The 22,651-nt window shown below is 51.2% G+C and overlaps 1 protein-coding gene across 8 annotated transcripts; it reads left to right on the forward strand.

Annotated features, from left to right (window-relative positions):
* The first annotated feature begins 3 nt into the window (after positions 1-3).
* MEFV (MEFV innate immunity regulator, pyrin) lies at positions 4-22,651 on the forward strand. 8 transcript variants are annotated; one of them, XM_063616922.1, is made up of 13 exons: positions 4-190; positions 4,465-4,773; positions 7,875-8,214; positions 9,726-10,079; positions 10,197-10,358; positions 14,732-15,081; positions 15,505-15,600; positions 17,253-17,483; positions 17,952-17,974; positions 20,026-20,141; positions 20,328-20,360; positions 20,722-20,754; positions 20,920-22,651. In XM_063616922.1, the coding sequence occupies exons 2-13, from the start codon at positions 4,624-4,626 to the stop codon at positions 21,471-21,473; spliced, it is 2,442 nt and encodes an 813-aa protein (XP_063472992.1). In that variant the 5' UTR covers positions 4-190; positions 4,465-4,623; the 3' UTR covers positions 21,474-22,651. The 8 variants fall into 8 exon arrangements, with proteins under 8 accessions (XP_063472992.1, XP_063472988.1, XP_063472990.1 ...); XM_063616920.1 differs by having other exon boundaries at positions 12-190; positions 4,465-4,579; XM_063616918.1 differs by having other exon boundaries at positions 6-190; positions 9,726-10,358.

The following is a 22,651-nucleotide window of genomic DNA, read 5'->3' on the forward strand; positions in this document are numbered from 1 at the left end:
TGTGCATGCGTGAGGGCGGGGCGTCGGGGACCGGCTGGAGTGTCTGTTGCGCCTTCTGTGGGCCGCTCGGCAGAAGACGCACTTTCGGCAGAAGACGCACTTTTGGCAGAAGACACTCTTTCGGCAGAAGCTGCCCTGGGTCCCTTCCCTCCTGCAGGCAGCCCGGGACCCCGGCCGGAATTGCGCGCAGGTCGGGTCTCGCTTGACCCTAGCGCCTCCCCGCTTCCGGGCACACAGCGGACAGTTCCTCTTTATCCTCTGCCGCTACTTCCTCTTTATCCTCTGCCGCTCTTTCCACACGTCTCCTCCCCCAGGCTGCTTCCCTCTGGGGCGCCGGGCCAGGGAGGGGCTGCCGGGCCGGAGACGCCGGATTGACGCCTGCCTCCGCTCGGGCGTGGGGTCAGCGGGGCGTCGGCGGGAGGGGTTCTGGAGGGGACAGCTGTCCCGGGGCGGGACCCCCTGTCCTCTTCACAGACGCGCCCCTGACAGTCGTGCCAGTCGCCGCCCTGGGCTCTGGGGACGTCCGAGGACGCAGGTGGCGGTTCCTCCCGCGGTTCCCGGCACTGTTACTTCCCCGAATTCCCAGAACAACCCATTTGATAGGAAGTGGAAGCTGAGAAAAATCGAGTAACTTATCCACGTCACACAGCCACCAGATATTTGAATCTCGTATTTCCCACCACTTCGTGGCTTCCAGGCTCATAAACAAGCAGTTGCAAAATAGGGTGAGGCGTGGGAATGACAGCAGCACGGGGCGGGGAGGGGAAGTGGGGAGCACCTTAGAGGGCAGGATTCAGCAAACGGAACCTCAAAGGAAACAGTGTCAGTGCTGCTTCTTAGTTGGTAAGAAAACAAAGGGCCGCTCGCAGTGGCTCAGGCCTGTAATCCCAGCACTTTGGGAGGCCGAGGCGGGCGGATCACGAGGTCAGCAGTTCGAGACCAGCCTGACCAATATGGTGAAACCCTGTCTCTACTAAAAAATAACAAAAATTAGCGGGGCGTGGTGGCGCGCGCCTGTAGTCCCAGCTACTCAGGAGGCTGAGGCAGGAGAATCGCTTGAACCCCGGAGGCACGTGTTGCAGTGAGCTAAGATCACGCCACTGCACTCCAGCATGGGCGACAGAGTGAGACTGCGTCTCAAAAAAAAAAAAAGGAAAGGAAAAACAAAGGGAGTAGCTGCCTTCCAGACACAGTTTTGTTATTTTTCTGCCCCTTTCGCTAGCCTGTCAGCCCTTTGGTGGCCGGGGATTGCGTGTCCAAAGCCTGGTTGCTAGTCAGGTTCCTATAAATATTGGTAGGACAGAGCGTTTTAAAGTTTTTATTATAAAATTTTTAAGCACAAGAAAGTTGAGAGAGTAACATGAATAGCCGCGTACTCTCCACCTAGATTTAATAATCAGAATAAACTATCTGTGTAGGCCTTTATTTTTTAGAAACCCTCTTGTTTAATGTTACCGCATTCCAAATGAAACTCATTGGTGAGTGGTGTGGGGATCTATTCAGAGCCCCATGACTGCAGCCCTTCAGCAGGGTTAAGGCCACCTGCCACACCCCACTTTGAGAAGCTGGCTTCGTCTGCCTCCGTTTCCAAGCTGTTCAAGAGGTGCCCTCACAAAGATCAGTTACAAATATGGTTATCTGCATAGGGGCCTGGGCAGCAGATCTCATTGATCTGGGCGGCGATAGGCAGGTGGGTTGGTCCAAGTTGAGAACGAGATCCTACAGAAGCTCTTAGCTGCTGCAGGATTCAACACTAACTCCTTAAGGTAGCAACAAGGGGCCTTTGTAAAATCTGGCCAGACACGGCTATCCTAGATGCCTCTTCACACCCGCCAGTTTCCAATCTATCCATATCATGTTAGCCCTGCTTTCAGAATTAACCAGAATCTGATCCTTCTGCCTCCACAGTGGTTCAGGGCCCTGCAGTCGCTTTCCTGCATTGTGACAATAGATTGCTTTCTCCTCTCTGTTTCCACCACCTTTCTCCTCTCTTGTCTCTTATGGAAGCTGGAGTGTTCTCTTTTCATTTCTTTCTTTTTTTTGAAACAGTCTCCCTCTTTCACCCAGGCCAGAGTACAGTGGTGCGATCACGGGTCACTGCAACCTCCGCCTCCCAGGTTCAGTTGATTCGCCTCAGCCTCCGGAGTAGCTGGGACTACGGGCACATCACCACCACACTCAGCAAATTTTTGTATTTTCGGTAGAGACGGGCTTTCACCATGTTGGCTAGGCTGATCTCGAACTTCTGACCTCTGGTGATCCACCTGCCTAAGCTTCCCAAAGTGCTGGATTACATGTGTGAGCCACCGCGCGGCCCAGAGTGTTTCTTTTAAAGCGTAACTCCAATCATGTCACTGCTCTGCTCAAACTTTCCAGTGTCCCCTCATCTCAGAGTAAGAGCCAAGTACTTGCTGTGTCCTGGGAGCCCTCCTACTTGATAGGGTACCCCAGCTCCCTCTCTAACCCCTCCATCCACTCCTCCTCCCTCCCTCTGCTCCAGCCACCGCTCTTCCTCAAACACTAAGCACAATGTTACCCCTTTTGCACTCTGTAAATAGGCAAAGACTGCTCATCCTCAAAATGAGTACCTGGCTTACTCCTCTTCCTTTGGGTCTCTGTGCAAGCACAAAAGACTTCTTCAAGTGCCCTATTGAAACATGAAACCAGGAGGCACGGTGGCTCATGCCTGTAATCGCAGCACTTTGGGAGGCCAAGGCGGGTAGATCAGTTGAGGTCAGGAGTTCAAGACCAGCCTGGCCAACATGGTGAAACCCTGTCTTTACTAAAAAACAAAAATTAACCTGGCATGGTGGTGTGAGCCTGTAATCCCAACTACTTGGGAGGCTGAGGCAGGAGAATCACTTGAACCCAGGAGGCAGAGGTTGCAGTGAGCCAAGATAGTACCACTGCATTCCAGCCTGGGTGACAGTGAGACTCTGTCTCAAAATAAATAAAAAATAAAATATGAAACCAATCCCCTGCACTCGCTAACCCTATTATTCTGCTGTTTTTCCCCCAACTTATCACTCCCTGATACATTGTGTATGTTTGTTTATATCAATTCACACTTTCCTATAAGAATGTGGGCTCTTGGCTGGGCGTGGTGGCTCACACCTGTAATCCCAGCACTTTGGGAGGCCGAGGTGGGCAGATCACGAGGTCAGGACATCGAGACCATCCTGGCTAACACGGTGAAACCCCGTCTCTACTAAAAATACAAAAATTAGCCGGGCGTGGTGGCGGGCGCCTGTAGTCCCAGCTACTCGGGAGGCTGAGGCAGGAGGATGGCGTGAACCCGGGAGGTGGAGCTTGCAGTGAGCTGAGATAGCACCACTGCACTCCAGCCTGGGCAATACAGCGAAACGTCAAAAAAAAAAAAAAAAAATGTGGGCTCTTCTGGGCCAGGTGTGGCAGCTCACGCCTGTAATCCCAGCACTTTGGGAGGCCGAGGTGGATAGATCACTTGAGGCCAGGATCCCGTTCAAGACTAGCCTGGCCAACATGGTGAAACCCTGTCTCTACTAAAAATACAAAAATTAGCCAGGCGTGGTCGTCGGTGCCTATAATCCCAACTACTTGGGACGCTGAGGCAGGAGGATCACTCAAACACTGGAGGCAGAGGTTGCAGTGGCGAGATTGCGCCACTGCCCTCCAGCCTGGGCGACTGAGTGAAATTCCATCTCGAAAAAAAAAAAATGTGGCCTCTTCTGAAGGCCATTTATATCAGAAAAAAAAGAATGTGAGCTCTGCAAGATATTTTTTTCTGTTCAGTTCTGTATCCATAGTACCTAGAATAGCATCTGGCATACAGCAGGTGCTCCATGAGTAAATGAATGGCCCTGTGATGCCTCTTCCTAGCTAGACATGTGTTCAGTATGTCAATTAACCCATCTAAACAGGGTGGGCAATTGTCCCAATTTCCCAGGACTGTGGTGGTTCCCAGAACTAGGCTTTCAGTGCTGAGACTGGGCAAATTGGGTTTTGCTCCTAGACAAAATGTGTTGGTCACCCTACCTCTAAGCCTACATTTCGTCACCTATGAAAAAATAGTTGGCTGGTCACGGTGGCTCACGCCTGTAATCCCAGAACTTTGGGAGGCTGAGGTGGGCGAATCACAAGGTCAGGAGTTCAAGACCAGCCTGGCCAACATTGTGAAACCCCGTCTCTACTAAAAATACAAAAAATTAGCTGGGTGTAATGGCGGGCACCTGTAATCCCAGCTACTCGGGAGGCAGAGGCAGGAGAATCCCTTGAACCTGGGAGGCAGAGGTTGCAGTGAGCCATGATCTTGCCACTGCACTCCAGCCGAGGTGATAGAGTGAGACTCTGTCTCAAAATAAATAAAATAAACAAATAAGTAAATACTATATACCTCCTTTATCGTGATGGTTTAGGGGCACGGGACTGATACTCCCTTAGAAGTTAGGCTAATTCTGAAAGACTTTTTTTTTTTTTTAAATACAGAATCTTGCTCTGTTGCCCAAGCTGGAGTGCAGTGGTACAATCTCGACTCACTGAAACCTCCACCTCCTGGATTCAAGCAATTCTACCTGAGCCTCCGGAGTACCTGGGATTACAGGTGCATGCCACCTCGCCTGGCTAATTTTTGTATTTTCATTAGAGATGAGGTTTTGCCATGTTGGCCAGGCTGGTCTCGAACTCCTGACCTCAAGCGATCTACCTGCCTCGGCCTCCCAAAGTGGTGAAATTACAGGCGTGAGCCACCACACCCGGTCTGAAAGACTTTTTAAAGCTATATTTTTTGCTTATTACGTAAGTAATACAATCTTCATTTTTTTAAATCCCAAAACGTGCAGAAGTGAATGCAATAGAAAGTGAAACCCCTGGTGACCAGGAATGGAGTGAAGGTCGTGGTGTCTGAGCTGCACATTTCCCAGGAATAACAGCAGAGAGTAGACCCTTTGCAGCAGCTTTGTTGGGTTTAGATTTGCCATGTCACCCCAAATAAGGTCACACATCCAATGGCAGGGGCATGCAAGACAGCCCATGACCATTCCACTTTTATTGTTAAACACTTAAATGACGTTACAAGGGCAATAATTCTATTTTCACTGTGAGAAATTACTGGAACCCCTCCAAACAAAAGCTCTGTGAGCCTGCCTTGCCCTAGAAAGTCCAAAGTGGTGTGAAAACACTGCCTTCCAGAAGTCCTGCCTCAGAACAGCCTCTGTTGCAAAACGTGTCACCACAATTGCAAGATATCCTGCTTTAGACCAGAAAGCATCGTTCCCTGCCCAATTCTGTCATGGGGTTTTGGTCTCAGCTCCAAGGAGTTTTCTGAACAGTTGAGATGGGATCACACAGCACCCATAGCGTCACTGCACAGTCTCATCCTTTCTCCATCTGGTAGTGGGAGACTGCCTGGGAGGTGCTAGGTTGCCACCGTCCAGAGTCAGGGACAGGTGCTGGCCCCAGTGATACCCCATTCAACACCTTTCTTCTGGCCCAGCCTAAAAATTCCAAAAATCTGCCGTCTGCACCATCAATGTGCATTTCGTCCACTTTTTTTTTTTTTTTTTTTTTGAGACAGGGTGTCTTGCTGTGTCACCCAGGCTGGAGAGCAGTGGTGCAATCACAGCTCATTGCAGCCTCAACCTAGGCTCAAGCAATCTTCCCACCTCAGCCTCCTGAGTAGCAGGGACCACCAGTGTGTGCCACCACACCCAGCTAATATTTCTTCTATTTTTTGTAGAGGCAGGGTCTCCTTATGTTGCCCAGGCTAATCTCAAACTCCTGTGCTTAAGTAATCCTCCTGTCTCAGCCTCCCAAGGGCTGGGATTGCAGGTGTGAGCCACTACACCCAGCCCAATTCACCCTTTTTTTTAGGGAAGATGTTGGGTTTGGAGGGTTATAGCTCAGAAATATCTAGCGAACTGCGTGTTTGTTGTCAGCTATGAAAACAACGCAAAAACACCAAATACTCTGTGAAATAGGAAACAGGTGGACCAGCTGGACAGTAAGTTAAATTCAAGCAACCAGAACTCATCAAAGCCTTGAATCCCAGGCTGGGCACACACAGAGGTGCTCACACCCAGAGCCGGGAGTTCAGCTAGGCATTGCAATGTTGTGACTGACCTGTGGAAGTGACCCATCCTGGACTTCAGTGGTCAGGTGGAAATGTGACATCCATGGGTAGTCATGAGTAGTAAAATCACGAATTATTGTCATGCAGGGGACCATGTTGTGAAGTGGCTTGATGTTTGGATCTTGGCTCTAGGCCAAGTCACTAAGCTACAGACTCCTGGCTGCACAGGGGGATGATAAATGCAGCCCTGCAGGGTGCTGCAGAGATTCTAGGAGGTAGTGTTTATAAAGCTAGTGGTGGCTGGTGCAGAGGAAGTGCTGGTGAAGGGTAAATTGCATTATTAACAAAACTTCTGGCCGGGCGCAGTGGCTCACACCTGTAATCTCAGTACTCTGCGAGGCCAAAGCGAGTCGATCACTTGAGCTCAGGGGTTCAAGACCAGCCTGCGCAACATAGTGAGACCCTGTCTCTATAAAAAATGCAAAAATTGGCCGGATGTGGTGGAATGCACCTGCAGTCCCAGCTACCTGGGAGGCTGAGGTTGGAGGGTTGCTCAAGCCCAGGAGGCAGAAGTTGCAGTGAGCCAAGATTACACCAGTGCTCTCCAGCCTGAGTGACTGAGCAAGACCCTATCAAAAAATAAAAAATAAAAAAATTAGGGTATGCAACGGTCAGAAGTAGGTAAATGAGAAGTCAGTTCACCCTACATGTAATTTTTTTTTAATTTTTTTTGAGACAAAGTCCCGCTCTGTCGCCCAAGCTGGAGTACAATGGCGCAATCTCAGCTCACTGCAACATCCGCCTCCCATGTTCAAGTGATTCTCCTGCCTCAGCCTCCTAAGTAGCTGGAAGTACAGGCATGTGCCACCATGCCAGGCTAATTTTTGTATTTTTAGTAGAGATGGGGTTTTACCGTGTTGGCCAGGCTGGTCTTGAACTCCCAACCTGAGGTGATCCACCCACCTCGGCCTCCCAAAGTGCTGGGATTACAGGCATGAGCCACTGTGCCCTGCCCCCAACATGTAACTTCTGTTAGCTTCAAAGCCACCTCTGGGGCCCTGCACCAGATATGAGCTGAAGGACACCCGTGCCTTTTCACCCCTGTAGCTCCAGCATCCTGGCACACTGTCTAGAATGTTCAATGAATGTGCACGGAAGAGCATTCTGGCTCCAGGGAGCGAGGACTGAGTCAGCTCTGGGAGCAGATGAGTCAGGATGGTGGTCCAGGCATTGCTTTTCAAGCCCTTCATGTGGCTGGAAGAACCAGACAACTGGAACCGGATCAACAGGGGTGATGGCGAGGCAAGAGTTATCTCCTGGCAGTGTCCTTCTGGCCTCACTTGCCTTCTTGGGCCAGGAAAGGCAAAGTTCACAGGACTGTATTCACTGCCCACCCTTCCCCCCTCCCGTGCCATTGGCTCTGGAGGGTCCGTGAAACCCCGAGTCTGGAGGAGAACAGTTGACCAGCACGGCGGGCCCTCAGCATAGTCCTCTCTGTTCCCACTCACCTGCTCTGCCAGCCCCAGATCCTGGCAGGAAGGGAGATTGGAAGGGGTGTCTGGAATCCAATCCCAGACCTTTCCTTGCAGACTTACCTGTCTGTCTGTGGTCTAGTGTGGAGGTGAGGTCCAGGGTTTGGGAGCGGTGTGGGGGCACATGTCTGCCAAGGCATTGGGCCCTCCCAGCTGGAAAATCCTCTGAACCTGTAATAAGAGAACACAGCCGGCATGGACACACCCTTACCCTTAGTCTCAGTTCCCACCAAGACACAGGGCATTTCCTGTGCCTTTTCCGCTATTTCACAACCTGCCTTTTCTTGCTTACCAAGGACAGAGGCTTCTTCTCCTGCCAGAAGCCAGACAGCTGGCTCCAGCCTCTCCTGCTCAGCACCATGGCTAAGACCCCTAGTGACCATCTGCTGTCCACCCTGGAGGAGCTGGTGCCCTATGACTTTGAGAAGTTCAAGTTCAAGCTGCAGAACACCAGTGTGGAGAAAGAGCGCTCCAGGATCCCCCGGAGCCAGATCCAGAGAGCCAGGCCGGTGAAGATGGCCACTCTGCTGGTCACCTACTACGGGGAAGAGTATGCCGTGCAGCTGACCCTGCAGGTCCTGCGGGCCATCAACCAGCGCCTGCTGGCCGAGGAGCTCCACAGGGCAGCCATTCAGGGTAAGTGGGCCCAGGCCTCCTCCTCACCCAGTGTTGAGTGCTGGCTGCTTTGTGGGAAAGGGGACCAGGAGCTCAGAGCAGCTCACTCTGACTTGGGGTTTGGGAGTCTCAGGTCTACCAAGATCCAGATGACTTTAGTTCAGGAACGTCCCTTCCTTCACTCTGGCCTTTGGAACTGGGTTAGTAAACTTCCTTAAGGCTCCTAATGGGTTTTTTAAGAAGCAGGTCACGGTCAGGAAAGGCAGGAGCTGGAGCACCTGTTCTCTGAGACTTCTTCACTTCATTTACGATTAATACTCATGTCAGACAAACATCTCTAGGTTCGCAAAAAGGGATTGCTATGCAATCATATGAACGGGGTTGGTATAGAATCTTCTCAGTGCTGTTCACCATGTTGGCCAGGCTGGTCTTGAACTCCTGACCTCAAGTGATCCTCCCGCCTCAGCCTCCCAAAGTGCTGGGATTTCAGACATGGGCCACCATGCCCGGCTTATTTTTCTTTTTAAAACGTATAATCTGGGTTTTGCTGACCTGTGTAAGATCTTATTTGAAACAGTTGTCCTGCTTAAAATGATTGAAAAGTACTATTTGAGAAATATAGGCTAGGCATGGTGGCTCACACTTATCATCTCAGCACTTTGGGAGGCTAAGGTGGGTGGATTGCTAGAGCTCAGGAGTTCGAGACCAGCCTGGGCAACATGGTGAAACCCTGTCTCTACCAAAAATACAAAAAAATGAGGCAGGCGTGGTAGCACACACCTGTATTTTCAGCTACTGAAAAAACAGAAAACAGGCTGAGGTGAGAGGATCGCTTGAGCCTGGGAGGCAGAGGTTGCAGTGAGCCGAGATCACATCAGGGCAACAGAGCAAGATCCTGTCTCAAAAAATAAAATAAGAGAGACAGAAATATATAGCAACATCAAGCATGTTCTTACTGAATGGTAATTGACTGCCATTGTCTAGGAAGTCTTGAACTTTTGTTTTTGAGATGGAGTCTCGCTCTGTCACTCAGGCTGGAGTGCAGTGGCCCGATCTCAGCTCACTACAACCTCAACATCCCAGGCTCAAGCAATTCTCTTGCCTGCACCTCCCGAGTAGCTGGGACTACAGGTGCGCACCACCGCGTCTGGCTAAGTTTCTTATTTTTAGTAGGAACGGGGTTTTGCCATGTTGGCCAGGCTGGTCTCGAACTCCTGACATCAAATGATCCTCCCACCTTGGCCTCCTGAGAAGCTGGGATTACAGGCATGCACCACCACACTCAGCTTATTTTTGTACTTTTAGTAGAGATGGGGTTTAACCCTGTTGGTCTTGAACTCCTGATCTCAGGTGGTCCTCCCGCCTTGGCCTCCCAGAGTGCTGGGAATACAGGCATGAGCCACAGCGCCCGGCCCGTTTTTTACCTCAATTTCTAAACTTTAATATCCAATGGGATTCTCTCTCCTCTCCCCTGAATCTTGGGCCCTAAACGTGGGACAGCTTCATGACTTTGCATCTGGTTGTCCTTCCAGAATATTCCACACAAGAAAACGGCACAGACGATTCTGCCGCGTCCAGCTCCCTGGGGGAGAACAAGCCCAGGATCCTGAAGACTCCAGACCACCCCGAGGGGAAGGAGGGGAACGGCCCTCGGCCGTACGGGGACGGGGCTGCCAGCCTGCGGTGCAGCCAGCCCGAGGCCGGGAGGGGGCTGTCGAGGAAGCCCCTGAGCAAACAAAGAGAGAAGGCCGCAGAGGGCCTGGACGCGCAGGGCAAGCCTCGGACCCGGAGCCCGGCCCTGCCCAGCGGGAGAAGCCCCGGCCTCTGCAGGGCGCCAGAGGGGCACCAGGCCGAGGTCCAGCTGCGCAGGAACGCCAGCTCCGCGGGTAGGCTGCAGGGGCTGGCGGGGGGCGCGCCGGGGCGGAAGGAGTGCAGGCCCTTCGAAGTGTACCTGCCGTCGGGAAAGAGGCGGCCTCGAAGCCTTGAGTTCACCATTTCTGCAGGGGAGAAGGCGCCCGCAAATCCAGAAATTCTTCTGACTCTAGAGGAAACGACAGCTGCGAATCTGGACTCGGCAACAGAACCCCGGGCAAGGCCCACTCCGGATGGAGGGGCATCTGCGGACCTGGAGGAAGGCCCTGGGAATCCAGAACATTCGGTCACCGGTAAATTGTGTTCTTTCCTACTTTATATCGGCTGCAGAGAAAGAATGGCTGGCCAGGCACGATAGCTCATGCCTCTAATCCCAGCGCTTTGGGAGGCCAGGGCGGAAGGATTGCTGGAGGCCAAGACTTTGAGACCAGCCTGGTGACTATAGTGAGACCCCCGCCATCTCTATAAATAAAATTAAAAAAATAAAAACCCAAAGGTTGGGCAGGGCGTAGTAGCTCTCACCTGTAATCCCAGAGCTTTGAGAGGCCTGCACGGGAGGATCTCTTGACCCCAGGAGTTCCATACTAGCCTAGGCAACACAGTGAGACCCCATCTCTACAAAATACAATAGTGGCATGCTCCTGTAGTCCCAGCTGCTCGGGTTCACTTGAGCAGGCGGAGTTCCAGGCTACAGTGAGCTGAGATCATGCCACTGCACGCCAGCCTGAGCAACGTAGCCAGACTCCACTTCTACAAAACTAAAAAATAAATTAGCTGGGTATGGTGGCACACGCCTGTAATTCTAGCCACTCAAGAAGCTGAGGCAGGAGGATTGCTTGGGCCCGGGAGTTCCAGGCTGCAGTGAGCTGAGGTTGTGCCACTGCACTCCGGCCTGGGCAACACAGCAAGACCCTGTCTCTTAAACATTTTGGGGGGAAAAAAAAAGAAAGAAAGAATGTCCAGTTGAAAAAGGCAATCAGGTGTTATTCAGTGGCCAAAGAATGGAGAAGGGGAGCTCACCTCTGCAGGCGTCTGCTTGCAAGGGACGGGAGGCAGGGGGATTTTAGAGTCCGGGGAGGGGAAGGGAGATAGGTAAGCAGGCCCAGGGTAGGGTTCCATACATGCAGGCGCTGTCCCCAGCGTGCTTCTTCCTACATCTCATGGACACAAAACCCTGGCCATCTTCTTTTAGGGGAGGGGCCTTTAGCCTTATAACTATGTGTAAATGATCTAAAGGTAACTGGAAGTCACCTGTTCCATTTTGCGCTGGTTTTGCTCTGATCTTAACTTCCTCTGGTTTTTGGCAAGGAATCAGGAGGCTCCAGGCCATCTGGATTTTTTTAAGCAGCTGTCCCTATAGGTAAAGAGACTAAAGAAAAACTGTAAAAGAAAAATGCCACAAGTTTAGAGGGAACTGAGGTTGTCCAGTTGGCAATTCCATGCTCGTGGTGGGGGCAGCATTCAGAAACACATTTTCCTTTTTTTTTTTTTTTTGAGACAAGAGTCTCAGTCTGTTTCCCCTGCTGGAGTGCAGTAGTGTGAGCACAGCTTACTGCAGCCTCGACCTCCTAGGCTCAAGCGATACTCCCACCTCAGCCTTCTGAGTAGCTGAGACTATAGGTGCTCACCACCACACCTGGTTAATTTTTTTTTTTTTTTTTTTGTATTTTTTGTTGTGACGAGGACTCTCTATGTTGCCCAGGCTGGTTTTGAAGTCCTGGGCTCAAGCGATCCCCCTGCCTTATCCTCTAAAAGTGCTAGGATTACAGGTATGAGCCACTACACCTAGCCTATGGAACACACTTTCCAATGCATTGTTGGCTGGAGAGGACAAATCACAGCACTCAAGGAAGAGAAATAGAATTGGGGGTCCAGGCTGGGTGTGGTGGCTCATACCTGTAATCCTAGCACTTTGGGAGGCCAATGGGGGTGGATCACCTGAGGTCAGGAGTTCGAGACCAGCCTGCCAACATGGTGAAACCCCATCTCTACTAAAAATACTAAATTTGCTGGGCATGCTGGCAGGTGTCCATAATCCCAGCTACTCAGGAGGCTGAGGCAGGAGAATTGCTTGAACCGAGGAGGCAGAGGTTGCAGTGAGCCAAGATCATGCCGCTGCACTCCAGCCTGGGCGACAAGAGCAAAACTCTGTCTCAAAAAAAAAAAAAAATTGGGAGTCCAGGGACCCTTGAGACCTGGGAGGGGACAGGATGTGGTATGCTGCATGAGTCTTCAAATCCAGAAGTCCCTGGGTCTTCCGGTGAGAAAGGACCCTGGAATCTGGAAAACGTAGCATCCTTAGGAATAGTGACCTGAAAAGTACTAAAGTACTTCCTCCCTAATTTTCTTTTATCCCCACTGTATTTTTTTTAATTTTTTTTTTTTAGATATGGGGGGGTCTCGCTATGTTGCCCAGGCTAGTCTCGAACTCCTGATCTCAAACAATCCTCCCATCTTTGCCTCCCAAACTGCTGGGATTACCGGTGTAAGCCACTGCACCAGGTCCCCACTGTATTTATATCATTGGGTTTTCCTGGGTGTCTCCTGGGGCCACTTTGTTAATCTGATGCAGGCTTAGACCCTGAAAAATGCATATATGCACAGCTTCACAAATGTCACATCAAATTTCAGGTAGTCTTGGACACTCTGAAGTCCATCTTTAGAATCCAAGGGGTTTGTGGACACCAGCTAGAAAATCTGTGGAAGATTGGTTAAAAATACTCCCTCTCACAATAACCTCACAGCAATGCGTCATCATGGGGTTGAGAGTCTACCATTTGCCTTTCTCTGAGCAGAAAGGAAAGCCTACTGGCTAAAGCCCTATCTACTGCTGAGGTAGTCATTAAAATTATCTTTGGTTGTGAATAATAGCAACACCCAAATAACAGTAACCTCAACAGAAAAGAAGTTTGTGCCTCCTTCACATAAATGATACACAGGCAGTCCCAGGCAGATCCGTGGGCCAGGACCCTGGGGTCCTGCTGTTGCTCTGTTCCACCAAGTTCGTCCTCAAGCTTGTGCTCTAAGAAGGTGACGTCCTCATGCCAGGCAGCAAGATGGAGGAACAGAGGGGAATAGTATCCCTCGGGGAAAGCTCTAGAAGTTTCCAGAAGCTGCTTGTGACACCTTCATTTACATTCCTTTGGTCATATTATGGTCAAATAGCCACACCTAACTACAAAGGAGGCTGAGAAATGCAGGGCATTTGGGGGGCAATGGGAGGCAGGGAAACAGTCATGTGGACAATTAATTCTATCACAAGAGGAGGAGGGAGAATAATTTCTGGTGGCTACTAGCAGTCTCATTTACAGATATGCTGTGAATTTCTGGGACACTGTGAGGAGGGAGGAGCTAGCAGGGGCTAAAGGATTGGGTGTGTTTCTATTTCTTTTTTTTTTTTTTTTTTGAGATGGAGTCTCGCTTGGTCACCCAGACTGGAGTGCAGTGGCGCGATCTCGGCTCACTGCAAACTCCGCCACCCGGGTTCAAGCAATTCTTCTGCCTCAGCCTCCCGAATAGCTGGGATTACAGGTGCCCACAACCATGCCCAGCTAATTTTTGTATTTTTAGTAGAGACGGGGTTTCACCATCTTGGCCAGGCTGGTCTTGAACTCCTAACCTCACGATCCACCCGCCTCGGCCTCCCAAAGTGCTGGGATTACAGGTGTGAGCCACTGTGCTCAGCCTTGTGTTACTGTTTCTTCTTCTATCTCCTGGCATGTCTGCTTATGAAGTTGCAATTAGAGTCTTGGGGCAGAGCTATTCATAACTGTTATGTCTTCATGATGAGCTCCACTCTTTAGCCCTATAATGCCCCCCTTCTTTGCTTTTTCTTTTAAGACGGCATCTTACTCTGTTGCCCAGGCTGGAGTGCAGTGGTGCAGTCCTAGCTCACTGCAGCGTCAACCTCCTAGGTCCAAGCAATCCTCCTGTCTCAGCCTCCCAAGTAGCTGGGATTGGAGGTGTGCACCACAACACCTGGCTAATTTTTTAATTTTTTGTAGAGGTGGGCTCTTGCCATGTTGCCCAGGCTGGTCTCAAACTCCTGAGCCTAAGCAGTCCTCCCACCTTGGCCTCCCAAAGCACTGGGATTATAGGCATGAGCCACCACCCAGCCCCTTCTTTGCTTTCATTTAATGGTTATTGAACTCAGATGTGAGCAGCGGTCTATTTATTCCTTCATTCAATACTCATTTTCCCAAGGCTTACCATTTGCCAGGTACTCTGCTAGGGGCTGGGATCCAACTAGGAGCAAGGCACACAAGTCACCATCCCCTGGGAGCCTCCGTTCATGTTATGGGCAGCCAGGGATGGATTCAAGTGGCAAAGGAACACTGGTCAGAATGTCTCTTTCCTTGGCATCACCTGCTAGATCTACGTCTGTGCAGGAGGAATAGCACAAGGCCATGGGTCTTTCTTTAGGATAAATGCCCAAAAATTCCAAGTCTCAGGAATGTCTGAGGTCTAGCCCCTAGCTCTCAGGCCCAGTGGCCTGTTTGCTGCCCCAATGGATGGAAGTCAGGGGAGGACAAGCTAGGAAGTGGGCAGAGTCTAACTGAGAACTCGCACATCTCAGGCAAGGGCTGTCTCCGCTGTGCTTTGTGATACCTCTGTGTAAGCAACTTGGGTTTGCCATTCAGGGCATTTTTCCACTGCATGTCCCCAGGAAGGCCACCAGACAAGGCTGCGAGTCCCCGTTGCCACGCCCAGGAAGGAGACCCAGTTGGCGGTACCTGTGTGCGTGATTCCTGCAGCTGCCCTGAGGCAGTTTCTGGGCACCCCCAGGCCTCAGGCAGCCGCTCACCTGGCTGCCCCCCGTGCCAGGCCTCCCATGAAAGGAAGAGCACGGGAAGCCTAAGCCCCCAGCCCCTGCCACAGTGTAAGCGCCACATGAAGCAGGTCCAGCTGCTCTTCTGCGACGATGACAGTGAGCCCGTCTGCCTCATCTGCAGTCTGAGTCAGGAGCACCAAGGCCACCGGGTGCGCCCCATTGAGGAGGCCGCCCTGGAACACAAGGTAGGCACTCCCTGCCTGTGGGCTCTTCTCTGCCAGGCACTTGGACACACGGGGCCTTACTTCATTTTCCCAACAACTCTGGGATGTTGGTGCATTAACCAGCATTCTTGGGCTGGAAATGGCAAGAACACAATATAAACCAGTCCAGCAAAGAGGGGAGTTACAGGTTTATGTTGCTCAGAGATCCAGGGGGAGCTGGCTTCAGGTATGGCTGAATCCAGAGGCTCAGAGGAAGTGCCTCTCAGCTCTGCCGCCTTTGGCAATGCAGCCATTCCTCCCTCTTTCCTGAGCACCCCTCCCCATGCCTCTGGCAGCAGCACCCTCAGCCTTGCTACCAGAAGGAGATGTTCCCCTCCAGAGTTGGCACCAGCTAAAGATGGCAGGAGCCAAATTCAAGCTTTTCAACAAGTGCTGTTTTTCCAGAAGCAAATTCGGAAGCAGCTGGAGCATCTGAAGAAGCTGAGAAAATCAGGGGAGGAGCAGCGATCCTATGGGGAGGAGAAGGCAGTGAGCTTTCTGGTAAGGCCAGAGGTGGCCGGTGGCCCATCCGTCCCTGGGAGGAGGGTGGGAAGAGTGAGCACGGGTCCCCGAGATTCTGCTGTGGTTCACAGGGCAGCAGAGATGGCCACATCCTCTCAGGCGGCAGGGGTAACCAGCAGCCAAGGGTGAGCTCATCCCTGTAGAGGGAGACCACCCCCAGCAGGCATCTCTGAGGATCCTGTCATGCTTTCTCATACTCACCAGAAGATGGTATAGAGCAACCTATGCCGGTGACTATCGCAGAAAGATGGGATTGAGGAAAGGGGAGGAGAACGCCACTTTTTTTTTTTTTGTGACGGAGTCTCGCTCTGTCACCCAGGTTGTAGTGCAGTGGTGTGATCTTCTGCAACCTCTGCCTCCCGGGTTCAAGCGATTCTCCTGCCTCAGCCTCCTGAGTAGCTGGGATTATAGGTGAGTGCCACCATGCCCGGCTAATTTTTGTATTTTTAATAGAGATGGGGTTTCACCATGTTGGTCAGGCTGTTCTCGAACTCCTGAACTCGTGATCCGCCCGCCTTGGCCTCCCAAAGTACTGGGATTACAGATGTGAGCCACTGTGCCCGGCCAAGAACACTCTGAACTTTAAAATCTACTCTGTGTTTTTCTGTTTTGCTTCCAAGATGGAGTCTCGCTCTGTCACCCAGGCTGGAGTACAGTGGCACGATCTTGGCTCGCTCCAACCTCCACCTCCCAGGTTCAAGCAATTCTCCTGCCTCAGCCTCCTGAGTGGCTGGAATTACAGGCGCCCACCACCGTGCCTGGCTAATTTTTGTATTTTTAGTAGAGATGGGGTTTTGCCAGGTTGGCCAGGCTGGTCTCAAACTCCTGATCTCAGGTGATCCACCTGCCTCAGCCTCCCAAAGTGCTGGGATTACAGGTGTGAGCCATCGTGCCTGGACTGTTTTTTTTTTGTTTTTTAGAGTTTTTTTTTTTTTTTTTTTTTTGAGATGGAATCTCACTCCATCGTCCAGGCTGGGGTGCAGTGGTGCAATCTCGGCTCACTGCAAACCTTCGCCTCCCCAGTTTAAGCAATTCTCCTGCCTCAGCCTCCCAAGTTGCTGGGACTATAGGCACATGCCACCACTCCTGGCTAATTTTTGTATTTTTAGTAAAGACAGAGTTTCCCCATGTTGACCAGGCTGGTCTCGAACTCCTGACCTCAAGTGATCTGCCCAACTCAGCCTCCCAAAGTGCTGGGATTACAGACATGAGCCATTGCACCCAGCCTAAATTTCCCCATTTTATAAAACAACATTTATATTGGCTTAGGGACCCACCCAACTCCAGTAGGACCACATCTTAGCTAATTACATCTGCAAGAACTCTATCTCCAAATAAGATCACATTCTGAGTACTGGGGGGTAGGGCTTCAACATGTAAATTTTGGAAGGGACACAGTTAAACCTTAACACCAGGTTTAAGGACATTTTCCCAGAGCTAGCCCCAGCCATGCTCAGTCTGTTCTGGAAGGTTCCAGACAATACTGCCTCCTGCTCTGGAATCTAGGCCTTGAAGAGGCAGCATAAGCCCACCTCTTATACACCTCCAGGAGGTGGGCTTCTGGGGGTTCCTGGACATACACGTCCACCCACAGCACAGACCCCCATACCTGCCTGTCCCCTGCTCCCCAGAAACAAACTGAAGTGCTGAAGCAGCGGGTGCAGAGGAAGCTGGAGCAGGTGTACCACCTCCTGGAGCAGCAAGAGCATTTCTTTGTGGCCTCGCTGGAGGACGTGGGCCAGATGGTTGGGCAGATCAGGAAGGCATATGACACCCGCGTATCCCAGGACATCGCCCTGCTCGACGCGCTGATTGGGGAACTGGAGGCCAAGCAGTGCCAGTCAGAATGGGAGCTTCTGCAGGTGGGTGTGCCTGGACCCGGCTTTCTTGGGTCCCCTGTGCCTATCAGGATGCCTCAGGCTCCCAGCTCTGCCATCAGCTGTTCTGGAACAAGTAGGTGAAGCCCCTAAGGCCTAGGATAGGACTTGGTCTTGGTGACCCACAATGTCTCTTGTGCCCAGACCCCTTTGATGAGGTCTCTCAGGAGCCCAGGGTGGCCCAGTATCCAGGGGATCCCTGCCATTTCCCAGAAGGGATCAGCAGGGCTTGAGGGCCGATCCATTGCAGGCCTCGCCACCTGGGATGCCTGAATTCCCGTGGTTAGAATTAGAATTGAAGAAAGGTGCTCCACTTTCACTGACACCCTAGGGCAAGGAGCCCTGGTAAGTGCAGCGGGGAGCTAAAAGTCCAGGAGCCTAGGAGTAGAGGCCAGGAATCAGCACAGCCACTAGGAGCCTGGTAACCGACAGTTTCCTTCTTTTCTCTCCTAGGACATCGGAGACATCTTGCACAGGTACAGCGAGGTCCTGTGGTGTACCCTGTGGTGTCTTGCAGGAAGCATTTTGGGGGAGATAGTCCCAGAAGGGACTTGGGAGGGAGATGTTCCCAACCCCGGGGTCTGTGATTCCAGACTCTTCCTTTTTTCTGCAGCTTCCCAAAGTCTCTCTGGATTTGCATAGGGAAAAGGGCTTCTGGTCAGCGGGGAGGCTGACCAGGTGTGGAGCTGCAGACTGGGAAGGGTGGATTCAGCCATCCTGCTGAAACAAGATGGAGGCTCCCTAAGAAACCTTCCGAGTGCATTGTGTCCCGTGCAATTCACCTGATGAAAACTGCCCCTTCAGGCCTACTGGTGGCCTTGGGAAGCTTGTTTGGAGTGGAGTTAGGCTAAGCCCAGCAGGCAGGGGAGGGAAGGGACAGGAAGAGGCTAAGCCTTAAAATCACCTGGGAGCTTTACAAAATCCCCGTGTCCTTTTGTGTCTCGTTTCTTCACTTAGCGTAATGTCTTCAGGCTTCATCCATGTTGTAACGTGTATCAGAATTTATTTTCTTTTTATGGCTGAATAGTAGTCCATTACGTGTTCATACTACATTTTGTTTATCCATTCATGGACATTGGGACTTTTTCTAACTTTTGATTTGTGAATAATGTTGCTATGAACATGGGTGTACAAATATCTGCTTGAGACCCTGCTTTCAGTTATTTTGGGTACATACCCAGAAGTGGAACTGCGGGACCATGTGGTCATTCTGTGTTTAATTTTTTTGAGGAACCACCATCCTAATTCCCACAGGGGCTGCATCGCTTCACATTCCCACCAGCAGTGCACAGGGGCTCCAGTTTCTCCACATCTTTGCCATCACTTGTTTTCTTCTGTTTCTCTCTCTCTCTGTCTTTTTTTTTGGGGACAGCCTCTTGCTCTGTCATCCAGGCTGGAGTGCAGTGGCGTGATCTTGGCTCACTACAACCTCTGCCTCCCAGGTTCAAGGGATTCTCCCACCTCAGCCTCCGTAGTAGCTGGGACTACAGGAGCGTGCCACCACGCCCAGCTAATTTTTTTGGTAGAGACAGGGTTTCACCATTTTAGCCAGGCTGGTCTCAAACTCCTGACCTCAAGTGATGTACCCACCTCGGCCTCCCAAAGCACTGGGATTACAGGCGTGAGCCACCGCGCCCAGCCATTTCTCTTTCCTTCCTTACCTCCCTCCCTCCCTTCCTTCCTTCCTTCCTTTCTTTCTTTTCCTGAGACAAGGTCTCACTCCCATCACTAAGGCTGGAGAGCAGTGGCACAGTCACGGCTCATCTTCCTGGGCTCAGGTGATTCTCCTACCTCAGCATCCTGAGTAGCTGGGACTACAGGCATGTGCTACCACTTCTGGCTACTTTTTTGTATTTTTAATAGAGACAGGGTAGAGCGCAATCTTGGCTCACTGCAACCTCCGCCTCCCGGGTTCAAGAGATTCTCCTGCCTCAGCCCCCCAAGTAGCTGGGATTACAGGCACCCACAACCATGCCCGGCTAATTTTTTGCATTTTTAGTAGACATGAGGTTTCATCATGTTGCCCAGGCTGGACTTGAACTCCTGGGCTCAAGTGATCCCGCTGCCCCAGCCTCCCGAAGTGCTAGGATTACAGGCATGAGCCACCATACCTGGTCTATTTTTTCCTGTTGTTGCTGTTTTTATAATAGCCATCCTAATGGATGTGAAGGGATATTTTGTTGTGTGTGTTTGTTTTTCATTAATTATCATTTTTATTTCAATAGAAAGTGTATAATCAATTTGACATAGATAATTCTAGTAGATAATATCAATGTCATTTTAAGTCCATTCTGAAAACTCCTTGTGGTTTTGATATCCATGTCTTTAAAGCGCCCCAGTATATGACAACCTGTGGCCAAAGTTGAGGACCAGCATTTAGACCTCTGAATCCAGGGAAGACTTTTCTTTGTGTAGCTCAGGCTGGGCTAGGTGTGCCCTGTGGAGAGTGCGGCTCATTTCCGGCTCATGGGTACTTGGGCCACCCCCTCGCTCCAGCCTTCTCTGGTCAACAGTCTTTTGTCTCTAGGGCTAAGACAGTGCCTGTCCCTGAACAGTGGACCACTCCTCAAGAGATGCAACAAAAGATCCAATTCCTCCACCGGAAGTCAGAGTTTGTGGAGAAGAGCGCAAAGTACTTCTCAGGTAGATGGGCTTGGGAGAAGACTGGAGGTGCATGCTCACTTCCTCCCTAAGATCCACATAGCCCAGAGCCCCTCACTTCCCTCCTCCTCCCCTGGTCTTGCTGACCTGCCTTCAACCTCTCCTCCATCTGTCCCTGGCTGAGGGACCTAACTCCGGCTTCTCTCTGCTCCTTTTCCCACATTGTAGAAACCCTGCGTTCAGAAATGGAAATGTTGAATGGTGAGTCCAGCGGTAATGGTGTGTGCTGGCCCGGGGTTGTTGCAGTGTTCCCTTGTGCTGTCGACTTGAGGGGCCCTATTTAGAAGACAAAAAAAAAAAAAAAACACCTGGAGCAAAGGCAGGAGAAAGGTCATGGCAGGCCCCCCAGGCTCTGTGCGTGACTCATTGGCTGAGTTGACTCATTAGACCACAGTCCCCAACATGGCCTGGGTTCCTGGGAGGAACGGGATTATACCCAACATAGCATGCAGGGCCCTAAGCAGGGGGTTCCTTGTCTTTCCTTGTTGTCGGGACAGTGTAATTTAGCCCCTCTTAATGCTAATGCTCAGGACTTTTTTCTCTATCTCATTTTTCTCCGTAGTTCCAGAGCTGATTGGCGCTCAGGCACATGCCGGTAAGTGCCCAGATCAAGGCAAGTGGCCCTGGCCTGCTGGATCTCTGTGCTCTCCCTGGCCACGTTCCAGAAGAACTACCCTATCCCTGTTTCCTGCAGGTGGGGAGAATCCTGTAGGGATGTTGCCCATGGACCCCTACCTAGGTATTCAAATTTTCTTTGCAGTTAATGTGATTCTAGATGCAGAAACCGCTTACCCCAACCTCATCTTCTCTGATGATCTGAAGAGTGTTAGACTTGGAAACAAGCGGGGGAGGCTGCCTGATGGCCCGCAAAGATTTGACAGCTGCATCGTTGTTCTGGGCTCTCCAAGCTTCCTCTCCGGCCGCCATTACTGGGAGGTGGAGGTCGGGGACAAGACAGCATGGATCCTGGGAGCCTGCAAGGCATCCATAAGCAGGAAAGGGAACATGACTCTGTCGCCAGAGAATGGCTACTGGGTGGTGATAATGATGAAGGAAAATGAGTACCAGGCGTCCAGCGTTCCCCCGACCCGCCTGCTAATAAAGGAGCCTCCCAAGCGTGTGGGCATTTTCGTGGACTACAGAGTTGGAAGCATCTCCTTTTACAACGTGACAGCCAGATCTCACATGTATACATTCACCAGCTGCTCTTTCTCTGGGCCCCTTCAACCTATCTTCGGCCCTGGGACACGTGATGGAGGGAAGAACACAGCTCCTCTGACCATCTGTCCAGTGGGTGGTCAGGGGCCTGACTGAATGCCCAACGCTGCATCTCTCTTCCTGCTTCTGGCCTTGTATCTTGCATTCACATACTCAACAATCACGGAATGCCGACTAGGTGCTAGCTGCTATGGGAAACGCAAAAATAACAAAATAGTTACTGTGCCCAAGGAGCCTACCTGATTATAGCAGAGGTAAGTTAGGAACGAACATGTTAGTAAATCATCATGGATTTCAGAGGAGGAAGTATGGGGTCGTTGCATAATCCGCCCCTGGTGAATGGCACTGTCAGGTGCTCCTGAACAGATTTGGCCCTCGTTTTCCCTCAGAACCCCATGGCAAGGATATGTCCCCTTGTTCTCTCTGCTTCTGTCTTGAGGATATGGGAAGCCTAGAGAAACGCAAGCAGACTGGATTGGGATAGAAGTATTTGTGTACCTGGATTAATGAACTATGTTTTTTTTTTTTTTGAGATGGGATCTTGCTCTGTGGCCCAGGCTGGAGTGCAGTGGCACGATCTCAGCTCACTGCAACCTCCACCTCCCAGGTTGAAGTGATTCTCCTGCCTCAGCCTCCTGAGTAGCTGGGATTACAGGCGCATGCCACCACACCAGGCTAGTTTTCTTGTATTTTTGGTAGAGACGGGGGTTTCACCACGTTAGCCACGCTGGTCTCGAACTCCTGACCTCAGGTAATCCACCCGCCTCAGCCTCCCAAAGTGCTGGGATTACAGGCATGAGCCACCGCGCCTGGCCTATGATTCTTTTTTTTTTTTTTTTGAGACAAAGTTTTGCTCTTGTCGCCGAGGCTGGAGTGCAGTGGCGCAATCTTGGCTCACTGCAACCTCCGCCTCCCGGGTTCAAGAGATTCTCCTGCCTCAGCCCCCCAAGTAGCTGGGATTACAGGCACCCACAACCATGCCCGGCTAATTTTTTGCATTTTTAGTAGACATGAGGTTTCATCATGTTGGCCAGGCTGGTCTCAAACTCCTGACCTCAGGTGATCCACCCACCTCAGCCTCCCAAAGTGCAGGGATTACAGGCATGAGCCACCATGCCTGGCCATGATTCTTAAGAGAATTGACTGGGCCTCATGAATAAAAAAATTAGAAAATCTGGTCATTTGCATTTATCACTCAATCACTGTGGAATCCCATTTCCCAACTGCATTTCGTGAAGCAGACGGAACTACTGTATGGAAAAACATTTGGCATG

Source organism: Symphalangus syndactylus, chromosome 14 (genome assembly GCF_028878055.3).
Source record: "Symphalangus syndactylus isolate Jambi chromosome 14, NHGRI_mSymSyn1-v2.1_pri, whole genome shotgun sequence".
Taxonomy (NCBI): Eukaryota; Metazoa; Chordata; class Mammalia; order Primates; family Hylobatidae; genus Symphalangus; species Symphalangus syndactylus.